This window comes from Panulirus ornatus, chromosome 57 (genome assembly GCF_036320965.1).
Source record: "Panulirus ornatus isolate Po-2019 chromosome 57, ASM3632096v1, whole genome shotgun sequence".
Classification (NCBI taxonomy): Eukaryota; Metazoa; Arthropoda; class Malacostraca; order Decapoda; family Palinuridae; genus Panulirus; species Panulirus ornatus.
In genome coordinates, this window is record NC_092280.1 from 17,321,600 (window position 1) to 17,342,077 (window position 20,478).

Genomic DNA, 20,478 nt, shown 5'->3' on the forward strand with positions numbered 1-20,478 from the left:
TTCAATAATTATGTAAATCTATTCTGCAATACTAATAAATGTACAGTATAAAACTGAGCTGATGATATATCACTACATAAATACTAACATGAATTTTTCTCTATTCTGATCAAATTTTAATATCTGTCATTCAAGAGACATCTTTTCTATAAGCATCTATCTTATCAAAATGAAGGTACACATCTGTTTAACCAACTATGGTTCAATGTGTATAATCCATACCTCTAGCAATTCTCAGCACTCGCATGACTCTTATGATGGTGGGGTTGATGGGGATAAAGTCACTCTTCATTTCCTCCAACACAATCCCCACCACAGATAAGACAACAATAAGGACATCAAGCTGATTCCACCTGTGTTGAATAAAGCATAAATGTAAAGCTTATATAGGGACATTTCACTAATGGAGCGAGACTTGAAAAATAAAAGGAAACAATTAAACGGCTTGTATGATCCATATTATGTTTGCAATTTCATTAAATTATATTATGAAAAGCCTATTGATTCTAGTCAAAATTAAGAATTCTTCATTGATTTCTAAACACAATATTGTCCTGTGTTACCATATCACAGTTTTATATCTATTACAGTTACACATTTCTGATTTTCTCAAAAATATAATTTTCATGTAAAACTACTAAATGTAATGAATTCAAAATATTTCTATTTTTTGAAAATGCATTAACATTACATCAAGATGATTAATTACAAATAAAACTAAAGGATTTGGAACAAAATTAAAACACACAATGCAATTTCATCAATACAGGATTATCCACAAAGTTCACTTATATCCAACGCATGAACTTAATTAATAACAAAAAATGTTAATTACATTACCCAAAATGAGGGCATGCACAATTATGATCTACTTGTAGGACAAAGCAGGGAGATTTCTTCTCAAATCATATCATGATCAAGGGACAAGAATACAATTCATAAAAGAAATAATGGGGAAAGCAATCTCAAAAAGACGTAATATATCAATGGTCAACATGTAAATATTACTTATTTGATCTTCATTTTAAAGATATAAGTTACAGGCAAAACATACATACAAGTGTTTTACATGATTCAAGTTAAGGAAAACAGAAGCAATAATGAGTAATCTGAGTAATATAGAAATGCAATTTAAAATGCACAGAGAAGATATTCAAAGCCAATGAAGAGTAAAAGTAAATAATAGCTTTAATTCTCATGGGGAAAAAATTAATTTTGAGCCCAAGAAAAGCCATTTCTTCCTTCAGAAGATGTTAAGTAAATGTAGGATATGAAACAACTCCACTCTGGTAAAAATAGGCAAAATCCCAATAATAACCTGTCAGTAATCTCAACATCTCTAAGAACAAAATATCATGCAAGAACGGGTGTACACCATCGCCTCTTAAAAAACAAGGGTTATGTCAAGAGCTAAAATCCCAATATAGCAAACAAACCCAAACCATTCATTTCCTCAAAATCCAAAACTAAAGGGAGTATGTGCATGTAAAGAGGGGAAGGAGTGTCGAAAAGTAAACAGGAATCTTGCTCACTGGTCCTTCCTCTGTAGGACAAAATAACTTTCTACTTGTTTTCTTCCTTAAAGGAATCAGCAAGAGTGCAAGAGAAATGATGGCATAGCCAATTGAAGACTGCTAGGAAAGATGGGATATTCTTGAACTTAGTGTAGAAATAATGCTGTGAGTTATGGATTAGCAAGTGATGTATTGCATTCCCACAACTGCCATGCAAGGTTTCCTGTATATCCAGACTCAGGTAACAGAGGACAAATTTGCTGGCAGATCTCCACATCCTGCTAAAATCATTACCATCAAGTGGGTTCCTTTGATAATCTAGAATGGAGGTCATCCTTCTTACATCACGGGCATCTGTGACAGGTTGAATCTTTAGGCTGAGATAGGAAGTTTGGAGGTAGCAGAGACAGAAAAATGATTGGAACATTAATATCCAAAAACCACATATGCTTTCAAGGTGCCCACTGGATAGAGAATTAGACAAACATTGCTGACTTTCCAGCAAGAAATTTAGGTTCTGAAAACTGAAAACTTTTCTCTCTGTACTGATATATTGCAAGCATAGTAGATACTCAAGGATATCTCTAAGAAAATCAGGGTGACAACCTTCCAACCATATGTATTTCCAATGTCATTTTCCCACCCTTAGCTTATGACTCAGCCATGGCTGCAGCAGCTTACTCATTTGGCCACTACAAATGACAATATTGACCCTCTCACTCCCAGCCATTCAACAGCTCAGAATTCACAAATCATGGCATCAACCCAAAGGTGCCCATGGTACTTAAAAAATCTTTTTGTGGAGAGGGGATAGGAGGACGGGGTTGAAAATAAGAACAAAATAGTCATGGAACACTACTTCAGACAGAGAAGGGTTTTTATTTTTCAAAACCTATTCTTCCCTTTTCTGTAGCCTTTCCTGTGTGCATGAAAACAAAATTACACATAGGAGGATGGTTTAGAGAAAAACTTTCAGATAAAGAAAATTAAACCCAAAGCTAAGATGAAGACCTTCATTGGTGAATTGGGAATACAAAATATGTAAGCAGAATGTTGAGAAGCTGACAGAGAAAAGCAAAGAAAGAGTAGATGAAGATTTTGGAAAGTTTCACGATAATAAGAAACTATCCTGGAAGGAGGTGAAAAAGGAAAGAGGTGGATGTAAGAGTGGAAGTGCTGGTGTGAGAGGTAAGGAAAGGGAGTTGCTGAATCAAAACTAAATTATTTTGAAAGATAATGCCTTTGAAAACATTCATTTCCTGCGAAGGGAAGACTGTGCTAGGATTCAAAGTTTGTTGTTTTCATTTGTTTATTCACAGAATCTATTGTACAGTATGAACATTATAGTATTTTATATTTCCTGGTGTCATGTGTCATTTTTAATATTCAAATTTTGTTGTTTTCATTTGTTTATTCGCATAATTCATTGTAGAGTATGAACATTACAGTACTTTATATTTCCTGGTACATGTGTAATGAAATTTTTAACTTTCAAAGTTTGTTTCCACTTGTTTATTCACAGAATTCATTGTACAGTATAAACATTACAGTTTTTTATATTTACTGGTACATGTGTAATATAGTTTTTAACTATAGTTTTTAACTGGTTTAAAAAGAGAGATACACTTAAGTATACATATGTGAGTAGGAGAGATGGCCAGAGAGCGTTATTGGATTACATGTTAATTGATACACATGCAAAAGAGAGACTTTTGGATGCTAATGTGCTGAGAGGTGCAACTGGAGGGATGTCTGATCATTATCTTGTGGAGACGAAAGTGAAGATTTGTAGAGGTTTTCAGAATAGAAGAGAGAATGTTGGGGTGAAAAGAGTGGTGAGAGTAAGTGGGCTTGGGAAGGAGACTTGTGTGAGGAAGTACCTGGAGAGACTGAGTACTGAACGGAAAAAGGTGAGAACAAAGTATGTAAGGGGAGTGGGGGAGGAATGGGATGTATTTAGGAAAGCAGTGATGGCTTGTGCAAGAGATACTTGTGGCATGAGAAGCGTGGGAGGTGGGCAGATTAGAAAGGGTAGTGAGTGGAGGGATGAAGAAGTAAGATCATTAGTGAAAGAGAAGAGAGAGGCATTTGGATGATTTTTGCAGGGAAATGATGCAAATGAGTGGGAGATATATAGAAGAAAGAGGAAGGAGGTCAAGAGAAAGGTGAAAGAGGTGAAAAAGATGGCAAATGAGAGTTGGGGTGAGAGAGTATCATTAAATTTTAGGGAGAATAAAAAGATGTTTTGGAAGGAGGTAAAGAAAGTGTGTAAGACAAGGGAACAAATGGGAACTTCAGTGAAGGGGGCAAATGGGGAGGTGATATCAAGTAGTGGTGATGTGAGAAGGAGATGGAGTGAGTATTTTGAAGGTTTGTTGAATGTGTTTGATGATAGAGTGGCAGATATAGGGTGTTTTGGTTGAGGTGGTGTGCAAAGTGAGAGGGTTAGGGAGAATTTATTTGGCGAACAGAGAAGAGGTAGTAAAAGCTTTGCGGAAGATGAAAGCCAGCAAGGAAGCGGGTTTGGATGGTATTGCAGTGGAAATTATAAAAAAAAGGGGGTGACTGTTTTGTTGACTGGTTGGTGAGGTTATTTAATGTATATATGACTCATGGTGAGGTGCGTGAGGATTGGCGGAATGCTTGCATAGTGCCATTGTACAAAGGCAAAGGGGATAAAAGTGAGTGCTCAAATTACAGAGGTATAAGTTTGTTGAGTATTCCTGGTAAATTATATGGGAGACTATTGATTGAGAGGGTGAAGGCATGTACACAGCATCAGATTTGGGAAGAGAAGTGCGGTTTCAGAAAGTGGTAGAGGATGTGTGGATCAGGAGTTTGCTTTGAAAAATGTATTTGAGAAATACTTAGAAAAACAAATGGATCTGTATGTAGCATTTATGGATCTGGAGAAAGGCATATGATAGAGTTGATAGAGATGCTCTGTGGAAGGTATTAAGAATATATGGTGTGGGAGGCAAGTTGTTAGAAGCAGTGAAAAGTTTTTATCGAGGATGTAAGGCATGTGTATGTGTAGGAAGAGAGGAAAGTGATTGGTTCTCAGTGAATGTAGGTTTGCAGCAGGGGTGTGTGATGTCTCCTAGGTTGTTTAATTTGTTTATGGGGGGTTGTTAGGTAGGTGAATACAAGAGTTTTGGAAAAAGGGGTAAGTTTGCAGTCTGTTGTGGATGAGAGAGCTTGGGAAGTGAGTCAGTTGTTCGCTGATGATACAGCGCTGGTGGCTGATTTGTGTGAAAAACTGCAGAAGCTGGTGACTGAGATTGGTAAAGTGTGTGAAAGAAGAAAGCTAAGAGTAAATGTGAATAAGAGCAAGGTTATTAGGTACAGAAGAGTTGAGGGACAAGTCAATTGGGAGATAAGTTTGAATGGCTAAAATCTGGAGGAAGTAAAGTGTTTTAGATATCTGGGAGTGGATTTGGCGGTGGATGGAACTATGGAAGTGGAAGTGAATCATAGGATGGGGGAGGGGGTGAAAGTTCTGGGAGCGTTGAAGAATGTTTGGAAGTCGAGAACATTATCTCAGAAAGCAAAAATGGGTATGTCTGAAGGAATATTGGTTCCAACAATGTTGTATGGTTGTGAGGGGTGGGCTATAGTTAGAGTTGTGCAGAGGAGGGTGGATCTGCTGTAAATGAGATGTTTGAGGACAATTTGTGGTGTGAGGTGGTTTGATCAAGTAAGTAATGATAGGGTAGCATGCCTTACATCCTCGATAAAAACTTTTCGCTGCTTCTAACAACTTGCCTCCCACACCATATATTCTTAATACCTTCCACAAAGCATCTCTATCAACTCTATCATATGCCTTCTCCAGATCCATAAATGCTACATACAAATCCATTTGCTTTTCTAAGTATTTCTCACATACATTCTTCAAAGCAAACACCTGATCAACACATCCTCTACCACTTCTGAAACCACACTGCTCTTCCCCAATCTGATGTTCTGTACATGCCTTCACCCTCTTGATCAATACCCTCCAATATAATTTCCCAGGAATACTCAACAAACTTATACCTCTGTAATTTGAGCACTCACTTTTATCCCCTTTGCCTTTGTACAATGGCACTATGCAAGCATTCTGCCAATCCTCAGACAGCTCACCATGAGTCATACATACATTAAACAACCTTACCAACCAGTCAACAATACAGTCACCCCCTTTTTTAATCTTTCCACTGCAATACCATCCAAACCCGCCTTCTTGCTGTCTTTCATCTTCCGCAAAGCTTTTACTACCTCTTCTCTGTTTACCAAATCATTTTCCCTAACCCTCTCACTTTGCACACCACCTCGACCAAAACACCCTATATCTGCCACTCTATCATCAAACTCATTCAACAAACCTTCAAAATACTCACTCCATCTCCTTCTCACATCACCATTACTTGCTATCAACTCCCCATGAGCCCCCTTCACTGAAGTTCCCATTTGTTCCCTTGTCTTATGCACTTTATTTACCTCCTTCCAAAACATCTTTTAATTCTCCCTAAAATTTAATGATACTCTCTCACCCCAACTCTCATTTGCCCTCTTTTTCCTCTCTTGTTCCTTTCTCTTGACCTCCTGCCTCTTTCCTTTATACATCTCCCAGTCATTTCCATTATTTCCCTGCAAAAATCATCCAAATGCCTCTCTCTTCTCTTTCACTAAAAATCTTCCTTCTTCATCCCACCACTCAATACCCTTTCTAATCTGCCCACCTCCCACGCTTCTCATGCCACAAGCATCTTTTACGCAAGCCATCACTGCTTCCCTAAATATGTCCCATTTTTCCCCCCACTCCCCTTACCTCCTTTGTTCTCACCTTTTTCCATTCTGTACTCAGTCTCTCCTGGTACTTCCTCACACGTCTCCTTCCCAAGCTCACTTACTCTCACCACTCTCTTCACCCCAACATTCTCTCTTCTTTTCTGAAAACCTCTACAAATCTTCACCTTTGCCTCCACAAGATAATGATCAGACATCCTTCCAGTTGCATCTCTCAGCACATTGATATCCAAAAGTCTTTCTTTCACACGCCTATCAATTAACACGTAAACCAATAACGCCCTCTGGCCATCTCTCCTACTTACATACGTATACTTATGTATATCTCTCTTTTTAACCCAGGTATTCCCAATCATCAGTCCTTTTTCAGCACTTAAATCTAGAAGCTCTTCACCATTTCCAATTACAACCCTGAACACCCCATGTACACCAGTTATTCCCTCAACTGCCACATTACTCACCTTTGTATTCAAATCACCCATCACACTAAGCAGGTCTCGTGCATCAAAACTACTAAGACACTCACTCATCTGCTCCCAAAACACTTGCCTCTCATAATCTTTCTTCTCATGCCCATGTGCATATGCACCAATAATCACCCATCTCTCTCCATCCACTTTCAGTTTTACCTATATCAATCTAGAGTTTACTTTCTTACACTGTATCACATACTCCCACCACTCCTGTTTCAGGAGTAGTGCTACTCCTTCGCTTGCTTTTGTCCTCTCATTAACCCTGACTTTACTCCCAAGACATTCCCAAACCACTCTTCCCCTTTACCCTTGAGCTTCATTTCACTCAGAGCCAAAACATCCAGGTTCCTTTCCTCAAACATACTACCTATCTCTCCTTTTTTCTCATCTTAGTTACATCCACACACATTTAGACATCCCAATCTGAGCCTTTGAGATGGATGAGCACTCCCCGCGTGACTCCTTCTGTTTCCACTTTCAGAAAGTTAAAATATAAGGAGGGGAGGGCTTCCAGCCCCCCCACTCCCGTCCCCTTTAGTCGCCTTTTACGACATGCGAGGAATGCGTGGGAAGTATTCTTTCTTCCCTATCCTCAGGGATAATAATAAAATCCCCTAGTCTCCATTATTCATATTTGGTTTAAGTGACCATTTTCAAGAATGTACCAATTATGTAAACGAAAAGTCCCTATAGATAGATAGCTGTCTGCATCAACTATGTTCTCAGTAAATCTGTTCTATTCATCCACCACTCTTATACCGTAAATGTATTTTACTACATCCTTATCTAAAAGTTTCCTAATTTCATGAAATGCACTCTAGTTGCTCTATTTCTGCATCTCTCAAAGATGATAGAAACAACTCTAACTGTTCGCATTTACTGAAAGAAAACAAAACCAGAAATTTACAAGAAGACAAGTTATCCTATAACAACATACTGTATCACACAGCACACTAGGAAAAGATGGACTGATTCACCATCAATGCTACACCTTTTCTTCACAAATACTATCATAGATATTGATGGTGATAATGTAATGTTTTAGCTCTGAGTGAAACAGAGCTCAAAACCAAAGGGGAAGAGAGGTTTGGGAATGCTTTGGGAGTAAAGTCAGGAGTTGGTGAGAGGAAAAGAGCAAGGGAAGGAGTAGCACTACTCCTGAAGTAGTGGGAGTATGTGATAGAGTGTAAGAAAGTAAAATCTAGATTGATATGGGTAAAACTGAAAGTGGACGGAGAGAGATGGGTGATTATTGGTACCTATTCACCTGGGCATGAGAAGAAAGATCATGAGAGGCATGTGTTTTGGGAGCAGCTGAGTGAGTGTGTTAGAAGTATTGCTGCACGAAACTGGGTTATAGTGATGGGTGATTTGAATGCAAATGTGAGTAATGTGGCAGTTGAGGGAATAACTGTTGTACATGGGGTGTTTAGTGTTGTAAATGGAAAAGGTGAAGAGCTTGTAGATTTGTGTGCTGAAAAAGGACTGGTAATTGGGAATACCTGGTTTAAAAAGAGAAATATACATATGTATCCGTATGTAAGTAGGAGAGATGGCCAGAGAACATTACTGGATTGTGTTAATTGATAGGTGTGTGAAAGAGAGACTTTTGGATGTTAATGTGCTGAGAAGTGCAACTGAAGGGATGTCTGATCATTATCTTGTGGAGGTGAAGGTGAAGATTTGTAGAGGTTTTCAGAAAAGAAGAGAGAATGTTGGGGTGAAGAGAGTGATGAAAGTAAGTGAGCTTGGGGAGGAGACTTGCACGAGGAACTACCAGGAGAGACTGAATGCAGAATGGAAAAAGGTGAGAGCAAAGGACGTAAGGGGAGTGGGGGAGGAATGGGATGTATTTAGGGAAGCAGTGATGGCTTGCGCAAAAGATGCTTGTGGCATGAGAAGCATGGGAGGTGGGCAGATTAGAAAGGGTAGTGAGTGGTGGGATGAAGAAGTAAGATCATTAGTGAAAGAGAAGAAAGAGGCATTTGGACGATTTTTGCAGGAAAATAGTGCAAGTGACTGAGCGATGTATAAAAGAAAGAGGCAAGAGGTCAAGAGAAAGGTGAAGAGGTGAAAAAGAGGGCAAATGAGAGTTGAGGTGAGATAGTATCATGAAATTTTAGGGAGAATATAAAGATGTTTTGGGAGGAGGTAAATAACGTGCTTAAGACAAGAGAACAAATGGGAACATCGGTGAAGGGGGCTAATGGGGAGGTAATAACAAGTAGTGGTGAGTTGAAAAGGAGATGGAGTGAGTATTTTGAAGGTTTGTTGAATGCGTTAGATGATAGAGTGGCAGGTATAGGGTGTTTTGATCGAGGTGGTGTGTGAAGTGAGAGGGTTAGGGAGAATGATTTGGTAAACAGAGCAGAGGTTGTGAAAGCTTTGCGGAAGATGAAAGCCGGCAAGGTGGCGGGTTTGGATGATATCGCAGTGGAATTTATTAAAAAAAAGGGTGACTATACTGTTGATTGGTTGGTAAGGTTATTTAATGTATGTATGTCTCATGGTGAGGTGCCTGAGGACTGGCAGAATGCTTGAATAGTGCCATTGTACAAAGGCGAAGGGGATGAATGTGAGTGCTCAAATTACAGAGCTATAAGTTTGTTGAGTATTTTTGGGAAATTATATGGGTGGATATTGATTGAGAGGGTGAAGGCATGTACAGAGCATCAGACTGGGGAAGAGCAGTGTGGTTTCAGAAGTGGTGGAGGATGTGTGGATCAAGTGTTTGCTTTGAAGAATGTATGTGACAAATATATAGAAAAAAAAATGGATTTGTATGTAGCATTTATGGATCTGGAGTTGATAGAGATGCTCTGTGGAAGGTATTAAGAATATATGGTGTGGGAGGCAAGTTGCTAGATGAAGTGAAAAGTTTTTATCGAGGATGTAAGGCATGTGTACGAATAGGAAGAGAGGAAAGTGAGGTTCTCAGTAAATGTCGGTTTGTGGCAGGGGTGTGTGATGTCTCTATGGTTGTTTAATTTGTTTATGGATGGTGTTGTTAGGAAGTTGAATGCAAGAGTTTTGAAGAGAGGGGCAAGTGTGCAGTCTGTTCTGGATGAGAGAGATTGGGAAGTGAGTCAGATGTTGTTCGCTGATAATACTGTGCTGTTGGCTGCTTCGGGTGAGAAACTGCAGAAGCTGGTGACTGAGTTTGGTAAAGTGTATGAAAGAAGAAAGCTGAGAGTAAATGTGAATAAGAGCAAGGTTATTAGGTTCAGTAGGGTTGAGGGACAAGTTAATTGGGAGGTAAGTCTGAATAAAGAAAAACTGGAGGAAGTGTTTAGATAGCTGGGAGTGGATTTAGCAGTGGATGGAACCATGGAAGTGGAAGTTAGTCACATGGTGGGGGAGGGGGTGAAGGTTCTGGGAACATTGAAGTATGTGTGGAAGGCAAGAACATTATCTCAGAGAGCTAAAATGGGTATGTTTGAAGGAATAGTGCTATATGGTTGCGAGGCGTGGGCTATAGATAGGGCTGTGCGGAGGTGGGTGGATGTGTTGGAAATGTTCCAGGACAATATATGGAGTGAGGTGGTTTGATCAAGTAAGTAATGAAAGGGTAAGAGAGATGTGTGGTAATAAAAAGTGTGTGGTTGAGAGAGCAGAAGAGGGTGTATTGAAATGGTTTGGTCACATGGAGAGAATGAGTGAAGAAAGATTGAAAAAGAGGATATATGTGGTAGAGGTGGAGGGAACAAGGATAAGTGGGAGACCAAATTGGAGGAGGAAGGATGGGGTGAAAAAGATTTTGAGCAATCAGGGCCTGAACATACAGGAGGGTGAAAATTGTGCAAGGAATAGAGTGAATAGAGTGGTATAGCGGAGTTGACGTGCTGTCAATGGATTGAACCAGGGCATGTGAAGCTTTTGGGGTAAACCATGGAAAGTTTTATGGGGCCTGGATGTGGAAAGGGAGCTATGGTTTGGGTGCATTACACATGACAGCTAGAGAATGAATGTGAATGAATGTGGCCTTTATTGTTTTTCCTAGTGATACCTTGTGCACTCGGGGGGAGGGGGGTGCCATTTCACATGCAGAGGGGTGGCAACAAAAATGGAGGAAGGCAGGAAGTATGGATATGTACATGTGTATATATGTATATGTCTGTGTATGTATATGTATGCAGACGTTGAAATGTATAGGTATGCATACGTGTGTGTGTGGGCGTTTATGTACATACATGTGCATGTGGTTGGGTTGGGCCATTCTTTCATCTGTTTCCTTGCACTACCTCGCTAACACTGGAGACAACGACTAAGTATAATATATATATGTTTTTTAATACCCCAGATGCTTCACATGCCGTGGTTCAACCCACTGACAGCATGTTGACCCCAGTATTCCACATCTTTCCAATTCACCCTATTCCTTGCACACCTTTCACTCTCCTGTCTGTTCAGGCCCCAATCGCTCAAAATCTTTTTCACTCCATCCTTTCACCTCCAATTTGGCCCACTTCTCATTCCCTCCACCTCTGACACATATATCCTCTTTGTCAATCTTTCCTCACTCATTCTCTCCATGTGACCAAACCATTTCAATACACCCTCTTCTGCTCTCTCAACTACTCTTTTTATTACCACACATTCTCTCCATGTGACCAAACCATTTCAATACACCCTCTTCTGCTCTCTCAACTACTCTTTTTATTACCACACATCTATCTTACCCTTTCGTTACTTACTCGATCAAACTACCTTACAAAACATATTGTCCTCAAACATTTCATTTCCAACACATCCACCCTCCTCCACACAACCCTATCTATAGCCCATGCACTATTCCTTCGAATATACCCTGTTTTGTTCTCCGAGATAATGGTCTTGCCTTCCACACATTCTTCAATGCTTCCAAAACTTTTGTCCCCTTCCCCACCCTGTGACTCACTTCCACTTCCATGGTTCCATTCACTGCTAAATCCACTCCCAGATATCTAAAACACTTCACTTCCTCCAGTTTTTCTTCATTCAAACTTACCTCCCAATTCACTTGTTCCTCAATCCTACTGTACCTAATAACCATGCTCTTATTCACATTTACTCTATGCTTTCTTCTTTCACAAACTTTACCGAATGTAGTCACCAGCTTCTGCAATTTCACACTTGAATCAGCCACCAGTGCTGTATCATCAGCAAACAACAACTGACTCACTTCCCAAGCCCTCTCATCCACAACAGACTGCATACTTGCCCCTCTCTCCAGAACTCTTGCATTCACCTCCCTAACAACCCTAGCCATAAACAAATCAAACAACCATGGAGACAACACGCACCCCTGCTGCAAACCAACATTTACTGAGAACCAATCACTTTCCTCTCTTCCTACTCATATACATGCCTTACATCATCAATAAAAACTTTTCACTACTTCTAGCAATTTACCTCCCACCCCATATACTCTTAATACCTTCCACAAAGCATCTCTGTCAACTCTATCATATGCCTTCCCCAGATCCATAAGCGCTACATACAAATCCATCTGTTTTTCTAAGTATTTCTCACATACATTCTTCAAAGCAAACACCTGATCCACACATCCTCTATTTAGTGAAAGAGAAGAGAGATGCATTTGGACGATTTTTGCAGGGAAAAAATGAAACTGAGTGGGAGACGTATAAAAGAAAGAGACAGGAGGTCAAGAGAAAGGTGCAAGAGGTGAAAAAAAGGGCAAATGAGAGTTGGGGTGAGAGAGTATCATTAAATTTTAGGGAGAATAAAAAGATGTTCTGGAAGGAGGTAAATAAAGTGCATAAGACAAGGGAGCAAATGGGAACTTCAGTGAAGGGCGCAAATGGGGAGGTGATAACAAGTAGTGGTGATGTGAGAAGGAGATGGAGTGAGTATTTTGAAGGTTTGTTGAATGTGTTTGATGATAAAGTGGCAGATATAGGGTGTTTTGGTCGAGGTGGTGTGCAAAGTGCGAGGGTTAGGGAAAATGAGTTGGTAAACAGAGAAGAGGTAGTAAAAGCTTTGTGGAAGATGAAAGCTGGCAAGGCAGCAGGTTTGGATAGTATTGCAGTGGAATTTATTAAAAAAGGGGGTGACTGTATTGTTGACTGGTTGGTAAGGTTATTTAATGTATGTATGACTCATGGTGAGGTGCCTGAGGATTGGCGGAATGCGTGCATAGTGCCATTGTACAAAGGCAAAGGGGATAAGAGTGAGTGCTCAAATTACAGAGGTATAAGTTTGTTGAGTATTCCTGGCAAATTATATGGGAGGGTATTGATTGAGAGGGTGAAGGCATGTACAGAGCATCAGATTGGGGAAGAGCAGTGTGGTTTCAGAAGTGGTAGAGGATGTGTGGATCAGGTGTTTGCTTTGAAGAATGTATGTGAGAAATACTTAGAAAAGCAAATAGATTTGTATGTAGCATTTATGGATCTGGAGAAGGCATATGATAGAGTTGATAGAGATGCTCTGTGGAAGGTATTAAGAATATATGGTGTGGGAGGCAAGTTGTTAGAAGCAGTGAAAAGTTTTTATCGAGGATGTAAGGCATGTGTACATGTAGGAAGAGAGGAAAGTGATTGGTTCTCAGTGAATGTAGGTTTGTGGCAGGGGTGTGTGATGTCTCCATGGTTGTTTAATTTGTTTATGGATGGGGTTGTCAGGGAGGTGAATGCAAGAGTTTTGGAAAGAGGGGCAAGTATGAAGTCTGTTGGGGATGAGAGAGCTTGGGAAGTGAGTCAGTTGTTGTTCGCTGATGATACAGCGCTGGTGGCTGATTCATGTGAGAAACTGCAGAAGCTGGTGACTGAGTTTGGTAAAGTGTGTGAAAGAAGAAAGTTAAGAGTAAATGTGAATAAGAGCAAGGTTATTAGGTACAGTAGGGTTGAGGGTCAATTCAATTGGGAGGTGAGTTTGAATGGAGAAAAACTGGAGGAAGTGAAGTGTTTTATATATCTGGGAGTGGATCTGGCAGCGGATGGAACCATGGAAGCGGAAGTGGATCATAGGGTGGGGAAGGGGGCGAAAATTTTGGGAGCCTTGAAGAATGTGTGGAAGTCGAGAACATTATCTCGGAAAGCAAAAATGGGTATGTTTGAAGGAATAGTGATTCCAACAATGTTGTATGGTTGCGAGGCATGGACTATGGATATAGTTGTGCGCAGGAGGATGGATGTGCTGGAAATGAGATGTTTGAGGACAATGTGTGGTGTGAGGTGGTTTGATCGAGTAAGTAACGTAAGGGTAAGAGAGATGCGTGGAAATAAAAAGAGCGTGGTTGACAGAGCAGAAGAGGGTGTTTTGAAATGGTTTGGTCACATGGAGAGAATGAGTGAGGAAAGATTGACCAAGAGGATATATGTGTCGGAGGTGGAGGGAACGAGGAGAAGAGGGAGACCAAATTGGAGGTGGAAAGATGGAGTGAAAAAGATTTTGTGTGATCGGGGCCTGAACATGCAGGAGGGTGAAAGGAGGGCAAAGAATAGAGTGAATTGGAGCGATGTGGTATACCGGGGTTGACGTGCTGTCAGTGGATTGAATCAAGGCATGTGTATGGGAGTGGGTTGGGCCATTTCTTTCGTCTGTTTCCTTGCGCTACCTCGCAAACGCGGGAGACAGCGACAAAGCAAAAAAAAAAAAAAAATATATATATATATATATATATATATATATATATATATATATATATATATATATATATATATATATTTGCTCCTATATAGAAGGCTTCCACACCATCCAACAGTTTGCCCACTACCCCACATGTCCTTAACATCCCATAAAACACTCCACTCGACTCAGTCATACGATTTCTCTAAATCCTTGAAATATGTATCCAGCTTCTTACCTTTCTCTAAATAATTTTCCATGGTCATCTTTACTACAAAAATCTGATCCAAACATCCCCTACCCTCCCTAAAACCCTCTTGCTCTTCACTTATTCTGTATTCAATCACTACCATCACTCTATCAATGAACATTCTTACATACACTTTTCCTGGTCCACTTAACAGACTTACTCCCATACTATTGCTACATACATCCTTAGCACCTTTTTCCTTGAATAAAGAAATAATAATATTTTCACCAAATCCTCAGGCACAACCTTATTTCCATGTTAAATCATATATCAGATGTAACCACTCTATCACAATTTATTTATCCTCCATACATCAGCATTTCAGCCATAATCCCATCTCCAGGTGCCTTTCCTAACTTCAGCCTCATTGTTGATCTTCTTACCTCCCTTTTTGTTATAGGTCCTTGCACTTCTATCCTCATCCATCCATCCTCCATCCTCATGCATGTAATAACTGCTGCCTCCCCTTCTCCCACACTCATCAATTCTTCAAAATGCTCTTTCCATCTTCCTTACACTCACTCCTTTTGATTCAGCACCTCTCCTTCCTTATTTCTCACATTAACATTTCTACTCTTACATTTACCTCTTTTCTTTTTCATCTCCTTCTAGTATAATTTCTTATTATCCTAAAACTTTTCACTTAACTTTCTTCCAAATCTCCATTTACTCTTTCATTGTTTTCCTCTATCAGCTTCCACTTACATATTTCATATTCTTCCCCCCTTTGCTGAACTTCTATTGATACATTCCTATCAAGCAATCAACCATATGCCTTTTTCTTCTCTACCACAGCATTTCTAATCTCTTCCATCCACCAAGCATTTCCCTTTTTATTCCTATATCTCACAATCTTGTACCCAACTACTGATTCTACAATTTTTTATAGATTTCTCCAAAGATTTTAAACATCTCATTCACACATGACTACATCCCTACGCTCACTGCACTTCCATCTAAACATTCAGTTACCTTCCTTTCATACTCCTCCCTGCATTTTTTCTAATTTGTCATCTTTGTTTCCAACACTTTCATCTTTCCATTCCTCCTTATGCCATACCTCCACTTCTCCCTGATCATCACCCCCACAAGAACTGTAAAATGATCAGTCTCCAAAGGATCCTCTCACACCTCTAGCATGGCCTTTCTCAACCTTTCATCCACTGACACTTAAGTCAATCAAAACCTTTTGCTCTTCTCTTCCATCATTCCTCATCCAGGTATATCTATGGATCATATTAAGCCGAAAAAAAGGTGTTTGAAAGGAATAAACCCATCAACACAAAGAAAGTATACGGTGTTAGAGATATGTTGATATGGGGGAAGAAAGATTGGAAGAGGTGACAGAATTTAAGAGTTTAGGAGCAACCTGGGTAAATTCAGTGATATGGAAGGGAAGATAAGGGAGAAAGCAGTACAGAGTAGAGTAGTCACTGGGTCCCTTAACAGAACAATGTAGGGTAGAGGTGTAAGTATGGAAGTGAAGAGAGGATTGAGGGACAGCATTGTCCTACCAGCCCTGATCTATGCAGATGAAACATGGACATGGATTGAGTCATATACTCCAAGAATCCAAGCTGTGGAATTGAGCTATTTGAGAGGAACATGCACTATAATCAAATGAAATGAAGAAATGAGGGTGTGTATGACAGGTCTGGTATGGCAGGGAATGCAAAGGGAATGACTTGGAGAGTGGCAATGTTGATAAAATATAATACTTTGAGGTGGTTTGGGTTTGTGGAAAGAATGCAAGATGGGGAGTTTACAAGAAGAGTGCATGACAGTATGATTAACGGGGTTGGTGTGAGAAGAAAACCAACTGTAACATGGCAAAATAGAGTGGAAGAGTACTTGAAGGAGAGAAATTTTGGAAGAATGCGTGGAATAGTGTATGTAAGGAAGGGACGTAAGGACAGGGATAAGTGGAGACTCTTTTGCACAGGCTATCCCCTTGATGGAAGTTCCCAAAGGGAATGGACAACAGAGACAGATGTAGATAGATCAAACTTGGAAACGATTATTGTACACAAGACAGGAGTAAATTCAAAACTTTTCTATGAATTCATCAAAAGTCAGCTGCCAGTTAAGGAGGAACAGGCAAAAGGGATTCAGAGAGAGGACGTTTTGTATATCTGGTATCATAAAGATATTAATTGAATAGTGAGAGGACATGACTTATACCAGGCTCATGCCCCTAATGAATTTTCATCATATGTCCTAAAGATGTGTGCAGTTACACTAGAAAACAACATGAATTATAGTTCAAGATATCAATGGTAGGAGGCAAAGTGCCAAGTGATTAAAAAAGGACAAACATAATACCTATGTATAAGAAAGGAGACCAGGAACAGGTACTGAACTGCAAACTGACCTCAGTAAAGAGTGTGGTGTGCAAGGTTCAGGAAACAACATAGTTTTTGGGAAAGGAGGTCATTCGTAACTAACCTCTTCGAGTTCTATGGGAGAGTGAGCTCGGCCCGATAAAAGGAAAGGCTGGGTGGAATGCCTGTATCCAAACAGCCAGAAAGCATCTGACACTGTCCTGCATGGGAGGACGATTAAAAAGCTGGATCACTGGGCAGGAATGAAGGGGATCTTCCTATGACACATGTTAGAGAAACCTTTTCCAAATGGATTTTTGAGACCCGTGGAGTGCTACAGGGTTCATTTCTGGAACCATTACTCTCCTTGATCTATGGTAATAACTTGCCTAAAGGTATGGAATTCTACCTGAATATGTTTACTGATGAAGCAAAGGTCACAAGGGAAGTGAAAAGTGAAGAGGATTGTATCTCTCTACAAGGGGACTTAACAGACCCCAAAGTTGGTCTGAAACATGGTTGAAGTTGTCCAACCTAAGCAAATGTAAAGTATGAGGATGGGATAAATCGAAAGGGGGCCTCAATATGATTATTACGTTGCAGGAAATATGGTTCAGGATTCTGTGTGTGAGAAGGATTGGGAGCTGACATCATCCCTAACCTGTTGCCAGAGTCCCATATAAGGACAATAGTTAGGGAGGCAAACTTTCTGCAAATATCAGAAGAGATTTTATAAGTATGGAGAAAGAAATATTTAGCAAGCTATTCATATCCTACATAAGGCTAAAACTACACAATGCTTCTCAGGTCTGGTCACCACACCTAAAGAAGCACAAAAGAGCTTATAAAGATGGTCCAGAGGAGGACAACAAAGATGGTACCAGCACTGAGTGAATTGAGTTATAAAGAAAGCCTGGAGGCTTTAGAATTACCCAACTTGGAAGAGAAAAGAGTGAGGGGTGACCTGATCACAACCTTTAAAAGAGATTGATGATGTAGTCAGTGAACTGTTCTTTCAAAGATATATGGACAGAACAACCAAAGGAAATAACAAGTAGTTAAGTAAGAAACTTGTTAAAAAAGGGATGTAAGGAAATACATTAATAGTATGAGTGGTAAATGAATGAAACAGAATGACTGGAGACATGGTTAATGCAGGCAGCATATAACAGGTTGTAGGATGGCAGCGAGTGTTCAGAGATGTGGCTCCACAAGTGTAAAACTCTCTCCAGGTACAATAACAAATAGGTAATTACAAACAGGTAATTATTGTTGCTTAGACATCAGACACTGAATGAAAGTCTCTCTACATGGATGTAAAAGCTGTTTTGAGGCATGCCCCAAGACTCTACCAATGAGCTCCAGTTTAATTGAGTGTCTGAGGGACAAGATTTACAAATGACAATCATCTGCAGTGATTTTGAGAAAACTTTCCAGGATATGAAGGATGCCTGATCCATCCAACAAAATGTAGGTTAAATATCTCTAAATTTCATCTGACCTGGCAAAGTTTGAAGACATTGAGTTTAATAAGAAAAAAAAGAACTCAAAACTATTACTTTATCTTTAGGATTGACCTGGCAAAAGACCAAAAAAGATTGAGCATTTTCAATCAAAAACATCGCTTTAAAATCAATAACGGTAAACAAAGGTAGAGGCTGATATCTTTCCTTAATTTGTGGAAAGATTCTTTGTCCTCAAAGCTTTAGAGCATATCAGGATTAACCAGAAAATCCCTCAAGGGAAAAATTGTTCTGTAAAGCTGGAGGAAGGCCTTTTCCTCTCTTCATAGGCAATAATGATGACACTAGGAACCTAAAACATATCCTCAAGGAATAGTGAGCTTAGTTGTTTCATCTGTTTAGGAATTAATCTGTATCAAACAGATTATTCTTCCATGAAGAAGGCTATGTTATTGAGAATTATGAGGGAAACCAAAACCAACCTCTCTGTAAAGTGAACCGCAGCTTATACAAACCATCAGGCAGCAAGTGGCCCTGAACGTGATAAATTCACAGGCTAGTGTACAAGGTCAAGCACATTGGATTGAGTCCTGGGTGTAGCAGTCAGTTTACAGTTAACCAAGATGTTCATACATCCCCATGGGTTGGTATAAAAAGAGGGTACCTGGCCTGGGCTTCATGGTTATAGAATATATATCATCATTATCATTATCATACCTTGTCGCTGTCTCCCACGTTAGCAAGGTAGTGCAAGGAAAAAGACAAAATAATGGCCCAACCCACACACATACACATGCACATACATACATATCCACACACGCACATATACATACCTATACATTTCAACGTATTCATATATATATACATACACAGACATATACATATATACATATGAATATAAATCATACTTACTGCCTTCACTCATTCCCATCGCCACCTCGTGCACATGTTTTTACCCCCGCGGGTGTGACGACGAGGCCGAGGCTGTGCGGTAGTAGCCCCACGCATCGCAGACATACAACGATTGTTGGGAACCCTATTGCTTCAGAACATACCATTTTTGCTTTCCCGAGGATAGTATGTTCTCGACTTTCCACACATTCTTCAAGGCCCCCAGAATTTTCACCCCCTCCCCCACCCTATGATCCACTTCCGCTTCGCATGGTTCCATCGCGCTGCCAGAGTCCATCCCAGATATCCTAAATAAATCACTGCACTTCCTCCATTTTTGTCCATTCCAAATCCCCTCCGATTGACTCTACCCTAACCCCTAGCTGTAGCTAATAACGTTGCTCCGTTATTGTAAGCATTTACTCTTAATTTCTTCGTCCCATACACACTTTAGCCAACACTCAGTCACCAGCTTCTGCAGTTTCTCACATGAATCAGCGCAAGGCGCTGCTAATCATGCAGCGAACAACAACTGACTCATTCCAGCTCTATTCATCCCCAACAAGACTGTCATACTTGCCCCTCTGTGCAAAGAACTCTATACATTTACCTCCCTAACAAACCCCATCCTAAGCTAAATTGGTAAACAACCATGGGAGACATGTCCATCGACACCCCTGCCGCAAACCTACATTCAATGTGAGGAACCAATCACTTGTCTCTCTGCAGGTCCTACACGTACACATGGCTTACATCCTGGCAGATAATAACTTTTCCATGCTTCTAACAACTTTACTCCGTCGCGACACCATATATTCTTAATACCTTCCAAGAGTCATCTCTAGTCAACTCTATCATAAGGGGATAGGGTGAATAAGGAGAATGGCTTGCCTGCACACGCTGCCATCTTCAGATTGCCCTGCGTGGTTGTTAGGGAGGCGACTGAAGGGTAGGGGAGGGCGGGGGGCTGGAAATCCTCCCCTATGCGTTGTTTTTTTTTTTTTTTCTTTTTAATTTTCCAAAAGAAGGAACAGAGAGAGGGGGGGCCAGGTGAGGGATATTCCCTAAGGCCCAGGTTCCTCTGTTCTGTTGAACGGTGTAGCCTCGCGCACTATTCGAGGATAAATTGGAAATGGAAGATATAGTTAATAGATATAAATAAAAGAGAAATAAAACATATAAAGAGTGAAAGAATATTTGTAATTA

General features: G+C 40.1%; 2 protein-coding genes across 2 annotated transcripts in view; one reads left to right on the top strand and one right to left on the bottom strand.

The window, feature by feature from the left end:
* LOC139766200 (uncharacterized) overlaps positions 1-401 on the bottom strand; it is a 59,557-nt gene extending 59,156 nt beyond the window's left edge. The window contains exon 1 of the mRNA XM_071694484.1: positions 223-401. Coding sequence (XP_071550585.1) covers positions 223-292 — 70 coding nt within the window. The 5' untranslated portion in view covers positions 293-401. The remainder of the gene's footprint in view (positions 1-222) is intronic.
* Positions 1-20,478, top strand: part of LOC139766186 (voltage-dependent T-type calcium channel subunit alpha-1G-like) — a 1,124,919-nt gene that overhangs the window by 1,051,780 nt on the left and 52,661 nt on the right. The gene's annotated exons all lie outside the window — the stretch shown is intronic.